This window comes from Aphelocoma coerulescens, chromosome 11, assembly GCF_041296385.1.
Source record: "Aphelocoma coerulescens isolate FSJ_1873_10779 chromosome 11, UR_Acoe_1.0, whole genome shotgun sequence".
Taxonomy (NCBI): Eukaryota; Metazoa; Chordata; class Aves; order Passeriformes; family Corvidae; genus Aphelocoma; species Aphelocoma coerulescens.
Window position 1 is genome coordinate 14,704,374 of NC_091025.1, and position 14,586 is coordinate 14,718,959.

Consider the following 14,586-nt stretch of genomic DNA (forward strand, 5'->3'; position numbering starts at 1 on the left):
TTAAGTGGCTTTCTTTTTTTTCTAGAAGATGGAAGGATATAAACAGCAAACAACTCCAAAATAAAGCAATCCCAAGACAAGGAGCTGAGAATTTGATTCGGAGATATGTATTACAGGCTTTATCTTTTTGTTGGGAATAATGAATCCTAATCACTATTATGCTAATTGTATTAATGAAGGCTAATGCATGTGGTATCGGCAAGAGATTCTCCCAAGTTGGGTCCAAGAGGAGGTGCATGGCCTGAGGCATTTGTGAGGGCTCCCAAGCTAATGAAATCAAATAACCCAAATGGTACAGAGCCAACCTGCAGTGCCTTCTCCTGCCTCCCCCCAGCTGCTCTTCAGGGGTGAGGTTAGAGATTAAACATTTCATTCTGAGAACAGATAAAACAAAAACAAAACAAACAAACAAGAAAAGAAAAAGAAAAAGAAGAAAAAGTGAAAGAGAAAAATCTCAAGCTTCCTGCATTTCAGTACACCAGTAAGAGAGAAATCTCAGGAAAACATTAACTCTTGCAAAACTCTCCCAAAAAGGCAGGATGGTACCACCTCAACACGGACAATTTCTGCACAGCTTGAGCTGAAGTACAGAGCAGATCCTCAACTCCTCCTTCAGATGTCCCTCAACAGCAACCACAAACCTCCTGTTACACAGCATCCCTCTGGTTTCTCAACCAGACAATGATTTTTGTCCCTCACAAATTAAGGTGTGATCCTTCACACATCCTCTGTGTCACATCTTACACATCCTGCACAGCCCAGGCAGCAACACAATCTCTAAAACCCAATAAACCTCTTCTACCTCAGAAGAAATCTCCAATTCCTCATTCAGATCAGCACCTCTCCATGTAAAGATCCAGCATGCCAATGGATGGGGATCTCAGCCAAGGTGAGGTTTGCTCTCTTGGTTTCTACGATGTCAGCAGAACACCTCAGAAAAAACCAGACCACCTGGCTGTTTTCCCTTATATTTGAAGATGACAAAAGGAAACAAAGATTTCCTTTCTTGTTCCCCTTTCATGGAGCTCTCTGCACATGCACTCAATGCATGAAACTTCCCCAGGCAATGGCAGCAGATGCCTCCCTGCACAAAAGGCACTGATGTGGGGCAAGGTCCCTTACAAAGAGCAGATTTTTCCCTTCTGAGCAACACGCACATTCAGCCTGGGTAGCAGTTACAAAGGAAAGAAACCAAAGCATGTTCTTCACACAAATAGAAGCTATATCCATAGGCAAAGCAGGGTTAAGGAATGAAACTTTTATTTGTCTTTGACTAATCAGTCCATCAGTCATTTACATCTTTTTGCATTAACCAGTGATTATCACACTCTTGCTCCCCATGCTTTTTCCCTATTTCAATATTTGAAATGGCTAATCTACCTCAGTTTAGTGTTTGAAACATTTGTTCACCAGTTATTTGTTCACCATGATTTATCTTGTGCAATAAAAGCACACTGAATACGAGATCACTGTTCAGACAGAATAGCAACAGTAGGAAAAGAGTTCAGAAGAACATGCACAGAATGGTGCATTCTGAAGGAAGGCGGAGCTCAGAAGGTGCAGCACTTGCTCACAGCATGCTGCAAAATGCCGTCAGCAGTTCTTACACACACACCTCTTTATTTCCACATTAATTTCACACATTTTGTTCTAATATTACATCCTGCTCTGCACCAAACACCTGCACCTCCTCACGGTTCTGGCATTTTATATTCTCTTACCTCAGCTTTTCCTCACCTTCACCTTTTGTATTTCAACTTGAGCCTGTTCCTACTCCTGGGGAACACTACCCAGAAACAGTGGTGTGGCAGCACGTCAGAGCTCCTGCTTGTTTGTCAGTGTGTGCTCACCCATCCCGCTCCTCAGGAGAGCTCAAACGTAGGAGCTTCCCCTGCTGTGAGTCCCTGCACTGGGTAGTTCTTGGGTGCAGCCTGGAGACTCATCACGACCAGCCCACTCGATCCACTCAGAAATTATTGATCATTATTGATTATTCAAGAATGAAGTTCTGACTCTACTGCACTGTACTCATGTGACCCAGGAGCAGGGCTGAGGTCTGAGCAGGGAAGGGTGCAGCAAACACCAAGACAAAGTTGTAACTTTAGAATCTGCAAATGTGAGAGGTTTTGTGGTCCTTGCACTCAACAGCTTTTGTAAGGATCACTGAGATTTGTGAGCTGGGGATGGCCCTGTGGTGAGGCACATGGGGCTGTGAGTCAGGAGCTCTGGGGGTTGTTCCTCAGCCCCCAAGTGATTCACTTGGAGCCAGAGCCTGTTGCTACTGAAGACAACAGCAAATAACCCACTGTTCTATGTCAGTGACCAAGAGCCATGTGACCAAATGTAACTCTTCAAGCATGGAACTCCCTGTGAGGAGGGTACAAACCCTCACACAGTTATTAGAATTTATGCTGCACTTCAAGATCCTGAGAATAAAGTGCTGCACACATGCAAAGCATGGCAGTGCCTCTGTAAAAAACAAGAGCACATTGTGTATTGATTTATGCAGAAGGCAAAAGTCAGAGGAGAAAGCAAAGGTTGCTTTCAGGAATAAGGAATACTTTCATCAGTCAGACAGTCATTTTGCAGCCAGGCTCCCAGAGCCACTCAAGACACCAGTAATTTCCTGCACGAGGGTTGAGAGATGTCCCAAAGACACAAGCAACCTCCAAAACAGGTTTGCTGGGCAGCAGTCTCAAGGCGTGTGGCCTAGCGAGAATTTGGAAACTGGCACTCTGAAGTTTCAGTCTGTACTGACAGAGCTGAGCAGGAATCTGATTTCTGTACTGTCAGACTGGGAACAACTAATTTCCAAAGCAGGCAAATGAAGCTGGTAGGGCTTCAGAGACACAATTCAATCATGGCAAGTCACACATTTCTAGAAGAGGCTGATTAGCTGAATTCCTGAGGAGCCAGATCAGACAAACATTCACACACACACACCACACTCTCACTCAGGACAGAGGTCATTCATCCCTACAAGTAACCTGTATGATGAACACAAGTTGTCTTATTCCTTCACTGAGTCATAGTATTCCAAGCTCAATTCAATAAAATCTCCATTGCTAAAAGCTGTCTTGTCCACTGATGAAATGCCCCATGTAGTTAATTAGTTAAAACCACCATCTATCCTATAATCACAGTGGGTTCCTAACATCCCAAACTGAATCTAAATATTGAGTTTTATTCAAAAGAATTTTATCAAATGCCTGGGTTGTTTTTTCTTCTTTTCAAACATGCACTAAACATAGGCTGAGCTGAGAATTTAACAGATGTTTTTGCTACTATTATAATCTAATCTTTTCCTGCAGGCTGTTGTAGTAACTTTGCCACTAGAAGATAATAAAAAAACATTTTCTCCCCTGCAGAGCTTACCTTTGGCTGACTCAGCTGAGCAGCTGCAGTTTCCTTTACTTGCTTTGAAATTATTGCATCCCAATTGGGCAAGATATTTCTGCTACTGAGAAAAAAGTGGCTTTGGAGAAAATGCCAGAGGCAATCTGAAAAAGTCTCTTCACCTTGCTCTAGTTGCACTAAAAGTGGTAACTTAGGCTGCAGCTTTTTCAAGTGGTCCCACAAATGTTTGTGTCTACAACCAGGAAAAACAGAGCTCCTGAGCCTGCCTATCAAATAGCTCTTAAGATTACTGGTGAAACTCCGAGTTTGCATCTCAGTAAGGAATTCAAACAAGTGTGTAAGAGCTTCCAAAGCAAACAAACAAAATACCAAGAGAAAGTCAGCTCTCAATTGCAACTGCTTAATACTGACTGTAAGCCCAAAGTGTATCTTGGGTCTTCCCTTGCCTTATTCAACAGTTGCCTGAACACACCTCCACTTCTGACTGAAGAGGGACAAAGAAAAAAACCTTCACATCCCAGGCGGTTTGGCCAACCCAGTGCTGTGTTTGGCTGATGTGTTGTCCAGGTGAGCATACTGAGAAACAACAAGAAAAATAAACTGAAGTATTATATCTTAGTAATAAAGACTGTGATTAGGATAACATGAGAGAGAATTCAGAATAATTTTAGCACATAGGAGGAAAAAAAACAGTTTCAGAGTAATAATCTGTGACTGGTTAGTCACAGTGAATTATTCTGACAGCTAAGACAAACTCTGGCATATTTAGTTCAGTCCTTCATCTATTTATAGTTTACAAATATTTACAGTTAGATCATGTTAAAAAAAACCCCAGCATTCTGTAGAGAATTAATTTCTAAGATGGGCAGATCTCCCCAGAGTTAGCAGACTGCTCCCAAGGCAGCCAGGACAGAGACAGCTGGTGTCCAGGCTCAACACAAACCAGCTCCCAGTTGTGAGAACCAGTCTGCAAAGGCAGACCATGCTCCTTCCACCAACAGACCACTGAGTCCTGCTATCCCACAGAAAAGGTAGGAGGACTGAATAGACTCCAGACTAAATGATAATGATAACCTGAGTCTGTTCAGCCCAGCAGCCTCCCCTCTGTGCTGAGCTCTATTTTCCCAGGTTTTCAGGGGTTTGTCAATGACCTGATGGCTCTCCCTGTAACCCTCATACACTGCTAGGCAGCCATGCCTAGAACTTAGTCCATGTCCTCATGTGTCTGCTCATCTGACACAAAGTGTAAAGAAGTAGAGTCTTGTGGAAACTCCCATGACTGCTGAGCACTTTAGCTCTAAAGTGCACCATGAGCTTCCCAGCCCACATTATTATTACCAAAGAAAATGAAAACCTTGGAAAAAAAATATTTCTAATACCTTGACAGGTCCATCAGTTTCCATTAAAAATAGAAAAGCTATTACAGAAAGTGAGCAAGCACCTGAATTATAGATCAGCATGGGCCTGGGGTAGTGTCACTGCACCTGGCAAGGGCCAGAGCTCAGCTCCCCTGCAGCACCTTCAGCAGGGCTGAGGGACACTCACAGCCTCTGCCCACTCATCTCACCGCCCTCCTGGCAGTGACACATGGGAGGGATGAGTGGGTGGGAGAGAGGAATGCAAAGGATTTCCCTGCAACACCAATTTCGGTGTTAATAGCTTGCTCTTTTCTCAGAAGTCTGTAACTGTAATCACAAAAGTGGTTAGAAGACCTGATCCAAAGCTTGGGAAGAGGTCTGGTTTCTGTGTTGGACCAGGGTAATGCGTAGTTCTATTTATATCCCTCTTCTTAACTGTAAAACACTGGGGGCATTTTATCGCTGAAACCATCTTTATACCATGTCATCCGTGAGTACCATTCTGCTTGATAGAGTATACTGTGAGCAGGGGATGATGAAACTTGAAACTGTGAGCAAACCAAATACACTGAGTTATGCTCGTGGGGGCAAGTGGAGAGCGTGCAAGAGGGTGGTGGATGTCAGCAGGGCACACGCGGCCATGGGCACAAGCAGCTATGGGACACACACAGGCATGGGGCACACACAGCTCCAGGAACACACACGGCTCTCCGGGGACACGCAGCCATGGGGCACACGGACCCATGGGACACAGGCAGCCAAGGGACACAGGCACACACGGGCATGGGACACATGCACCCATCGGACACAAGAAGCTATGGGACACAGGTAGCCAGGGGACACACACAGGTGTGGGGCACACGCAGTCATGGGCACACGCAGTCATGGGATACATGCAGTCCTGGGCAACACATACCCATCAGACATACGCAGCCATGGGGCACACACCCCCGTGGGCACACTCGGCCCCGCTCACACGCAGCCATGGGGCACACACCCCCGTGGGCACACTCAGCCCCCGCTCACACGCAGCCATGGGGCACACACCCCCGTGGGCACACTCGGCCCTGCTCACACGCAGCCACGGGCACACAGCCCCATCGGGCACACTCGGCCCCGCTCACACGCAGCCACGGGCACACACAGCCCCATCGGGCACACTCGGCCCCTGCTCACACGCAGCCCTGGGCACACACAGCCCCATCGGGCACACTCGGCCCCGCTCACACGCAGCCATGGGGCACACACCCCCATCGGGCACACTCGGCCCCGCTCACACGCAGCCATGGGGCACACACAGCCCCATCGGGCACACTCGGCCCCTGCTCACACGCAGCCATGGGGCACACACAGCCCCATCGGGCACACTCGGCCCCGCTCACACGCAGCCATGGGGCACACAGCCCCATCGGGCACACTCGGCCCCGCTCACACGCAGCCATGGGGCACACACAGCCCCATCGGGCACACTCGGCCCCCGCTCACACGCAGCCCTGGGTCACACACCCCCGTGGGCACACTCGGCCCTGCTCACACGCAGCCCTGGGTCACACACAGCCCCATCGGGCACACTCGGCCCCTGCTCACACGCAGCCCTGGGTCACACACAGCCCCATCGGGCACACTCGGCCCCGCTCACACGCAGCCACGGGCACACACAGCCCCATCGGGCACACTCGGCCCCTGCTCACACGCAGCCCTGGGCACACACAGCCCCATCGGGCACACTCGGCCCCCGCTCACACGCAGCCCTGGGCACACACAGCCCCATCGGGCACACTCGGCCCCCGCTCACACGCAGCCCCCGCCAGCACCGCCCGGCAGCGCCGGGGCCCCGGGGCGCCCATTGGCCGGCGGTGGGGGTGGGCGGGGAGCGGCGGCGGGGCCCGGCCCTGGAGCGGAGCGGAGCCGGGCGGCGCGGGCCGCGGGAGCGCTCGCCGGGGCCGGCCGGGAGGTACGGGGCGAGCGGGGGTTCGGGGCAGGGTGGGCCCGTGTGCGGAGGGCAGAGCCGGGGTTGGTCCGCCGCCGGGCCGGAGCGGGGGGACAGGAGCTGGGGGACAGAGCGGCGGGGTGGCGGGTCGTGCGCGCCGCCGGGGCTCGGCCCGGGGGTCCGCGGGGTGTCCTGTTCGTCCGGCGGGGTGTCCTGTTCGTCCCGCGGGGTGTCCGGCCCGCCCGCGGTGCCGTCCCGCGTGTGCGGAGCCTGCGGCCCCGCGGTGTGTGCGCGGCCCGAGCGCCGCTCGGAGGGGCGGGTGTGTTGGGGTTTTTAGAGGGACTCTTTAAGTTACCGACTCTGCCCGTGTGCCAGAACCCCGGACCCTGCTCCCGTGCAGAGCTGTAAGCGGAGCCCTGCTTGGGCCGTGCGCCCCTTCCAGAGGGGTACGTGAGCTCTCGGGCACTGGGAGGGACGGGGAATTGTCGCTTCCCTCGGTGGTTCCCCCCTCGCCAGCCAGCCCGTGTCGGCCGCGGGCCCGGGAGCAGCGGGGCGGGAGCTGCGGGCGGAGTGCGCTGCCCGGGATGAGTGCAGGGACAGGGAGCGGGGGGACGGAGGGGGTGAGGCTCTGCTTTGAGTTTCGTGGTTTTTCCCCCTTCCTCCTCCCTCCCTCCCTTCCTTCCCTCCCTTCCTCTGCTGCTTGGGCGCCTCTGAGCCTGGCTGGCACTCGCAAGAGCCACAGCTGAGCTCAGGCTGCCAACAGCTGGGTTTGTTAGCATCAGTCTGAGCTCCTCAAAAGCCACTGCCCGGCCGTCCCCTTGCTCTGGCCCTACGCTGAGCAGCAGTGGCGAGAACCTCGGTAGCTCAGTCAGTCCTTGTCCCACTGGGACTGGTGACATTCTCAAAGGCCTAATGTCACAGCTAGCCCCAAAATGTACGTGTGCTGAATTGGGTTCCTCATGAGCATGGCAGGAAGGGGGTTGCCAGAACCTGCCTCCCTTACCCCAGCAATTACAGCATGCCGGGAAAGAGGGAGAAGCAAGCTGAAATGCCCTCAGGCAGTAAAAGGAGAGGAGCTTTGTTTTTCTGGCTTAAATGCCTGCTTGGGCACCTTCGTCCTACTTGCTGTCCTTGGTGAGCAATAGCTCATGCCAGCCCTAACTCCAGGAGAGATTTCTCTGAGCAAAGCAGAAAGACGGAGTCAGGGAAAGCTGCAGAGAGATGAGGCTTGGGGCATTTTCTGCTGGCAGCCTTCAGCAGTCAGATTTCGGTGTGCTGACACTCATGGACCATCCCATGCGTGGTATGTGCACGAGGTGTGCAATGGATACCACAGCTGTCAGTTCTGCCTGAAGGCAGGATCAGAAGGATCAGGTAGAACAGCTCGCTACATCGGTACACCTAAGCCTTAGATACATACAGACTTGAAAAACATACCCCAGACTCGCTGACCTGGGAGCTTAAGTTGAAATGCTGTGCCTGGCAGGCATCAACATGGCTGTTTATAATCACAAGTGAACAAGTACTCATTGTTAAGTGTTGTGGCGTGCTTGTTCTGGAGTGGAGTGCCAAGCTGTGTTTTTTTTTCCTTTGAATATCAGTCATATTCACTGCATAGTGTTTGATCACATGCAGGACCAGCAGATCTTGATGAAGAAAACAACCCCAGAATTTGCCATGCCAAAAACCCCTGTGAAAAGCAGCACGCCAGCAAAGCACTTCTTGCCACCCTCATTTTAGCTGGGTAAGCTGCTGCATGTGGTACATGGGCATAGGTAGTACTTGGAAATAAGCACTGTGACCCTGCTGACCTGACACAGCAAACTTGAGCAAACAGGAAAAAAAGTATTTACCCAAATGAATAAAATAGATTAGACTTCATATCTGTTCCAAAGGGAGAGGCTCTCATCTCCCCGGAAAGGAGACCATTGTAACACTCAGCAGCTATCTTGATTTGCCAGATTCACAAAGCGCTTGCATTCCAAAGCCAAACTGTGGATTATTTGCACTGAGTCACAGTACTGACATGAAATTGGGTTTTATGTGGTCAGTCAAGCCGAGCGCTGTGTGGAACTCGGGGCACGATGGGTCTGGCTTGTGGTGGGATGTGATGAGTAACGCCCTCAGATGGCTGCTTCTCCCCCCCTTCCTGAACAGGGAGCACATAAAGGGATAGAGTGAGTTGTCCCAGACTAAAGGTAGGCACTATAAGTCCCACTCCTACTATTTTTTTTTTACTTTTTTATTATGTGAATGTGCTGTTCTCCAGTCACACCTGAGGGGAGAGAGATGGAAGGAAAACACTGTGCTTTTGCATCCCAGGAAAACTCATTCAGGAAATACCCTGTGCTAGAGCAGCCAACAATTTTACTCTTAGCAGAGATTTTCCCGCGACAGAGTTGGCTTTTCTTTGGTTAGCTGGTGGCATTTTAACTAGGTAGCAAACCAGAGGAGTAAGGACATACCTGCAGGTAGAAGTGTGATGTGTAATGAGAGCTCACCTTCATTTCTTTCACACTGCAGAATTGTATCCAGCCCTTTCTCCTTTTGCTCCATGCAGTAAGTCCTGGAGCTTTCTGGCCTGTGCAGGGAACCAGATCAATGCAACAGCTAAAGTTTTCACAGCAGCAGAGCTTACACTCCCCTCTGAAAATGAGCTCGGGTTTCCTGGCTCTGTGCAGGCACGGTCTTTATATCTGACAAAATATTTTCATTTCCACTAGGATCTGGTGTGGAGAGATCCCTTGAAATACAGTCATGTCAAGTACCATACATTCTTGAGAGGTTGGACCATGCTTCTAAATTACATAAAATAAAAGTAAAAGAAGTAGGCTAAGAGCTCCATAACCCAGAAGCGTGAGGAAATTAAACTGCTGGAACTGCTTTGGTTTATTCCATTTGGTGTTGCTGGTGCCAAAAGTTCTTGACAGTATATTGTTGCATTCACAGTCTTTGCACACCAAGGATCCCAAGCTGTAATTTGAGTTTTTCCTTTATTATTTGTGTGCTCATCTTGCTCTTTCACACAGAAACTCCTCATCCAGGGATTTGTGGAGAGACCACATCCCAGGATAGGTGAGAGTCCGAGTAACCCTAGTCAGGGAGTTTGGTGTGCAGTTGTGGACAATGGTTTCCCCTGCCTGTTTGTTCTCTAGCCTAATTTGTGTATTTAAGAGGGAGAGGGTAAAAACACATGGTGCTTATTGGAGCAGGGCATCTCCTCTCCGTGCACAGGTCTGCTCGGGCTGATGGATCCGTGAAGGGAATGGAGCCTCTCTCCTCTCTGATGACAAGTAACAAACCCTTTGCACAGCTGCTGCATGTCTGTGCCATGGCAGGTTGGCTGGGGTGTGATTTCAGCTGCTGCTGCTGGAGTCAGCCCCTGGATTCCCCCTCTGGCTGCAGCCTGGCCAGAGCTCTCAGTTAAATGTAAACTGCCCAGGCACACGAGTGGATGTGCCCAACACTGCCCAGCTCCATCCAGTGCCTTGCAGTGCTCTCAGGCCCTGAGGATAAACATCCTTCCCTCCAGCTCGAGGGGGACCCCGAGGAAGGCAGCTCTTCAGGAGCACTGACTGCTCAGTGCCTCTCAGTGAAAGCAATTTCTGCAGGGTAGGTCACTTCATTTAGATCTCCCATGGCTAAACCTGTGCCTTGGCCTTGTGCCTTTTCACCCTAGAGAAGGAGGTTCTGGGAACTCAGAGGAATTGCGTGGTCCGTCTGCCAGGTGGGTCAGGTGAGAGGCACACGGTGTGCAGCAGCCTTCAGCAGCAGCTCTGTGGTTTCCCTTCCAGCACAGCAAAGGGGTGATTTGAGGTGAGGGGCAAGGGTAGAATGTTCCCCCGCCACAGGAACAGGCATATTGTCGTCCTCCTCTTCCCTTTCCCTCCAGCCTCCTTAGCAGCAGGGACTCTGGGCAAGGAGCACAGGGATAACAGTGGAAGCAGCTCTGCATTAGTGGTTCGATGAACCATTAGCAGCAACCAGGGCAACAACACATGTCCCTGTGATCTCGGAGCTGCCTCGTGATGGCTGCAGGAGGAAATTACTCACACTCCCATGGCCAGTTGGCCTTGGGGCAGCACCCTCCAGCCTGCAAAGGGCAATGGAAAGTCATCTTAGAGAGCACCTTCCTTACTGCAGACTGCCAAGAGCAAGCAGCTGCTTTTGCTTCAGAGTTACCCTTACCTGTGTTTCCTGTTGGAACAAAAACCCAGCACACTATCAAACCCCCAGATTGTGTGAGAAGGAGGGTGCAGAGGTGTGGGAGAGATGAGCGTGCTGAATTCCACTTCCTGTTCAGCAGAGATCACACTTTTCAGAATGATGTGTCTTGCATTTGGAAGCACCATCAGCCCTGGGATAATGGAGGAAAGGCTTAGTTTGTGTGGGTTTATTCACATCATGGGGGCTTTTTGCTTTTCTTTTTCTTTACCATTTTTGTCATGCATGGAAGACCAGCAGGAACAAGTGATACCACAGAGTTTTGTTTTGTTCCTGCCTCAGCTCTGGCCTGAAAGGGAGCTGTGGGGTGTGTGTGTCTGTAATGAATCCTTGAGAAAGCAGGTGTGCAGTCAGAAACGGGAGGCTTGCTCTCAAGACCCTTTTATGCAGATCTATGAATCTGCATAAAATCGGGCTCAGACCAAGCAGCTTTCTCTTCTAAGGGCACACAGTGAGACTGGTAAAAAGCACAACCAGGAAGACCTGGCTCTGCCTTCAAGGGCTTCCATTGCTGCAAACTGAACTATCTCAGTATAGCCTGGGCTGTTGCAAAGTGAGGTCAGAAAGTTTGAAGATCTAATTTAGAAAGGTAACAAACTAAAGTGAGGAGTGTTCATGAGATTACCTGTACCCTCAGATCACATTAGGACATCTCACCTGTGTAGACACTGGCTACTCACCTGCACCCCGGGGCAGATGTTTGCAGTTACACCACTTCCCTCTTTGTTTTCCTCTCTTCAGAGTGAGCTGGAGATGATGGACCATCTTGCAAATACCGAGATCAACAGCCAGCGCATTGCTGCTGTGGAAAACTGCTTTGGGGCTTCGGGACAGCCCTTAGCCTTGCCGGGCAGGGTCCTTCTGGGAGAAGGGATTTTAACCAAAGAATGCCGCAAGAAACCAAAGCCTCGCATATTTTTCCTTTTCAATGACATCCTCGTCTACGGCAGCATAGTCATCAACAAAAGGAAGTACAATTCCCAGCACATCATCCCCCTTGAAGATGTCACTTTGGAGACGCTGCCAGACACCTTGCAGATGAAGAACCGTTGGATGATTAAAACCTCCAAGAAGTCCTTTGTGGTTTCCGCGGCCTCCCTCACGGAGAGGAAGGAGTGGATCAGCCATCTGGAGGAGTGCATCAAGCACCTGCTGACGAAGACAGGCCGGCAGCCCTGCACGGAGCACGCGGCTCCCTGGATCCCAGACAAGGCGACGGACATCTGCATGCGCTGCACGCAGACCAAGTTCTCCACGCTCACCCGGAGGCACCACTGCCGCAAGTGCGGCTTCGTCGTGTGCGCAGACTGCTCCAGGCAGAGGTTCCTGATGCCCCGGCTGTCCCCCAAGCCCCTGAGGGTCTGCAACCTCTGCTACAGGCAGCTGCTGGCAGACAAGAAGAAGGAGGCAGAGGCAGATCAGAGGCAGACGGAGCCGATCCGCTCTGCCACCCAGGGCTACGAACCCTCCAGTGGCGATGACAGCGACAAGTCTGACGACGAGAAAGCTGAGCAGTGGCCAGCAGACACAGAGTTTTATACCTCAGAAGTATCCTGGTCATCTTTCCACAGCTGACCTCCCCGGGAGTCAGTGACGTTTAGACACTGGGAAGCCAATCTCTGGCCTCCAAGGCGTGTCCTTCCCCATGTTTCCTCTGAAGGCCGTGCCTCGGAAGGTGGATCTTGGCCCTGTGTGTGGTGTCTGAGCAGAGGTGAGGTTGCCCTTCTGAGAACATCTCATACAATGTGAGCACAGAGAGAACAGCTCAGCAAAGAGCACTGAGGGTGGGGGCAGTGCCCTGTGGATCAGTCTTGGCCAAATGAGCTTACCCTCCGGTGCCTTATTCTTCCTCTCTGCTAAAAAACAGCAATATGAACTTCTTGTTTGAAATGTTTGAGATTGGCTCTTGGGAGAAAAAGGAACAAGAAATCCTGGAGCTGAACACACTTGCCTGCTCACAGTGTGTTCCTCTGTCACAGCAAGGGGCACTCTGGATGCCGCTTTCCAGGAGCTTTTGAGATTCTCACTGTGAGCGTGCCAGCCTGAGGGAATAGCTGCTCCTCCCTGCACAGTAAGGCCAGCACTGGCTTCCCTGTCTACACCTGGGTCTCTCAAGGTTGGAAGCACTTAAGAGAATGGTACTCTGGATGCAGGGAGCTTGTGTGGGGCTCAGTGTGAGCAGCCCTAGCAAACACTGGAGCATCCAGCTCTCTCAGATGGAAACAGGCCATGCCAGTGGTACTGGGCCAGGGGAGGAAGGAGAGGGGAAAGGGACAGGTAAAATTACACTGAGCAGTGAAATACGGTGGGAGAGAGGTACTGCAGTTTACTCAACTAAGTGCACAGCCCAGATCTCAAACACAGGCAGTTATACCAGATTACTAGAAACTTGAAGAACTCAAGCCTATCAGGTAAAAGGATATCCCAGGGAAGACTTGTTAAAAGTCTTTAAAAATCCAGGAAAAAGCCCCAGATGAAGGTCCTGTGAAGTACAGCACTTCAACTTCCCCTTCCCTCCTGGGCTGCTGCCCAAGGCATTGGATTCTCACTTGTGGGCTCACCTCTTGCCTTATCAGTCTCATGAGTCCAAAGTTAAGGTCCTTTATGTACTTCAAAGATGGGAGCCAAAGACCTTAGAGTTTACTTGAGATCAACTTTGAAGTTCAAATTCAGTTAGAAATAAACTATGTTTACTCAAGTATTATGTCATAATATAGCGTGGAAGTAAATATAGAGGAAATCAGACAACAGCAATTGTTTTGCAGCAGACATTTCTACAAACTCCATTATTGCTTTTAGTATATTTTTGTATTTTGTGGTCTGGAAAAGCAACATGGCTGGGAATACACTGCCAATGTTCTAAAATGTTTCCTTACCATGACTTGTTACAAGCAGTGCATTGCTTGACAGATGGCCATGGGTTTTTTAAATTTCAGTTCAAGATAATCATTGTTACTGTCTTTTATAAACTGCTACTGTTCCAGTGAATTTGTATCACTTGACTGTGTGTGAATAAAGATATGGCCAACAGGAAGGAGCCAGGAAAACAGGACAATAAAGCGTGTTATTATTGAACAAGAGTTTTAACAAGAGCTGGGATCCAGGCCTGGCCAGCCCAGCGCAAGCTGTGACTCCTTAGCTGTGGGGAGACTGCTCTGGTTTCTGTTTACTGCTTGAAGGTAAGGGCATCAAATCTGATGCTTGCTTTCTATTTATATCATGTTATCGTCTGACAGACTATTCCCAAGTCTTTTGCAATCCCCTGCAGTAGTCTGTATTAACTGGAATGGTATTTTTCCGGTGGGGACACAGCTTAGAGCGGGCCAGCAAACCTTATGACCTAAGCAGATGTTTTTGGTCTTTAAAGCAATAAGTACACTGAGTTCTGTTTTTTCCATCCCTCTCCAGGCTCAGTTCCTAACTCTGCACAGCAGTGATTGTTTTTACAATGCCTCCCACCCACCAGAAGGGTGTACATGCTATGCAAACAGAAAATGACCTTAAAAATAAACAGCCATTAGAGTGGTTCACGAGCCAAAAATAGCCCAGCTGCTGAATCTGCATCCATAGCTGACATTCCAGTTCCCTGCTCCTGAGGTGAAACTCCCAGTTTCTTCTTAGTAACTGGCTGCAGAAATGCATTGCAGCTTTGAACCTAATCCTTAGTTCTGTTAGAGATCAGCTTACTTTATGTGTTCGAAGGTCTTACTATTACCA

The 14,586-nt window shown here is 50.2% G+C and overlaps 1 protein-coding gene across 3 annotated transcripts; it reads left to right on the top strand.

Annotated features, from left to right (window-relative positions):
* Positions 1 to 6,601: 6,601 nt before the first annotated feature.
* Positions 6,602 to 13,916, top strand: PLEKHF1 (pleckstrin homology and FYVE domain containing 1). 3 transcript variants are annotated; one of them, XM_069026636.1, is made up of 2 exons: positions 6,602 to 6,669; positions 11,611 to 13,916. In XM_069026636.1, the coding sequence occupies exon 2, from the start codon at positions 11,623 to 11,625 to the stop codon at positions 12,442 to 12,444; it is 822 nt and encodes a 273-aa protein (XP_068882737.1). In that variant the 5' UTR covers positions 6,602 to 6,669; positions 11,611 to 11,622; the 3' UTR covers positions 12,445 to 13,916. The 3 variants fall into 3 exon arrangements, with proteins under 3 accessions (XP_068882737.1, XP_068882739.1, XP_068882738.1); XM_069026638.1 differs by lacking the exon at positions 6,602 to 6,669 and adding an exon at positions 7,070 to 7,091; XM_069026637.1 differs by lacking the exon at positions 6,602 to 6,669 and adding an exon at positions 7,323 to 8,389.
* Positions 13,917 to 14,586: the final 670 nt, after the last annotated feature.

Bases quoted from the DNA above. Each gene is read 5' to 3' on its own strand.
- PLEKHF1 (XM_069026636.1), top strand. From the start codon at position 11,623: ATGATGGACCATCTTGCAAATACCGAGATCAACAGCCAGCGCATTGCT.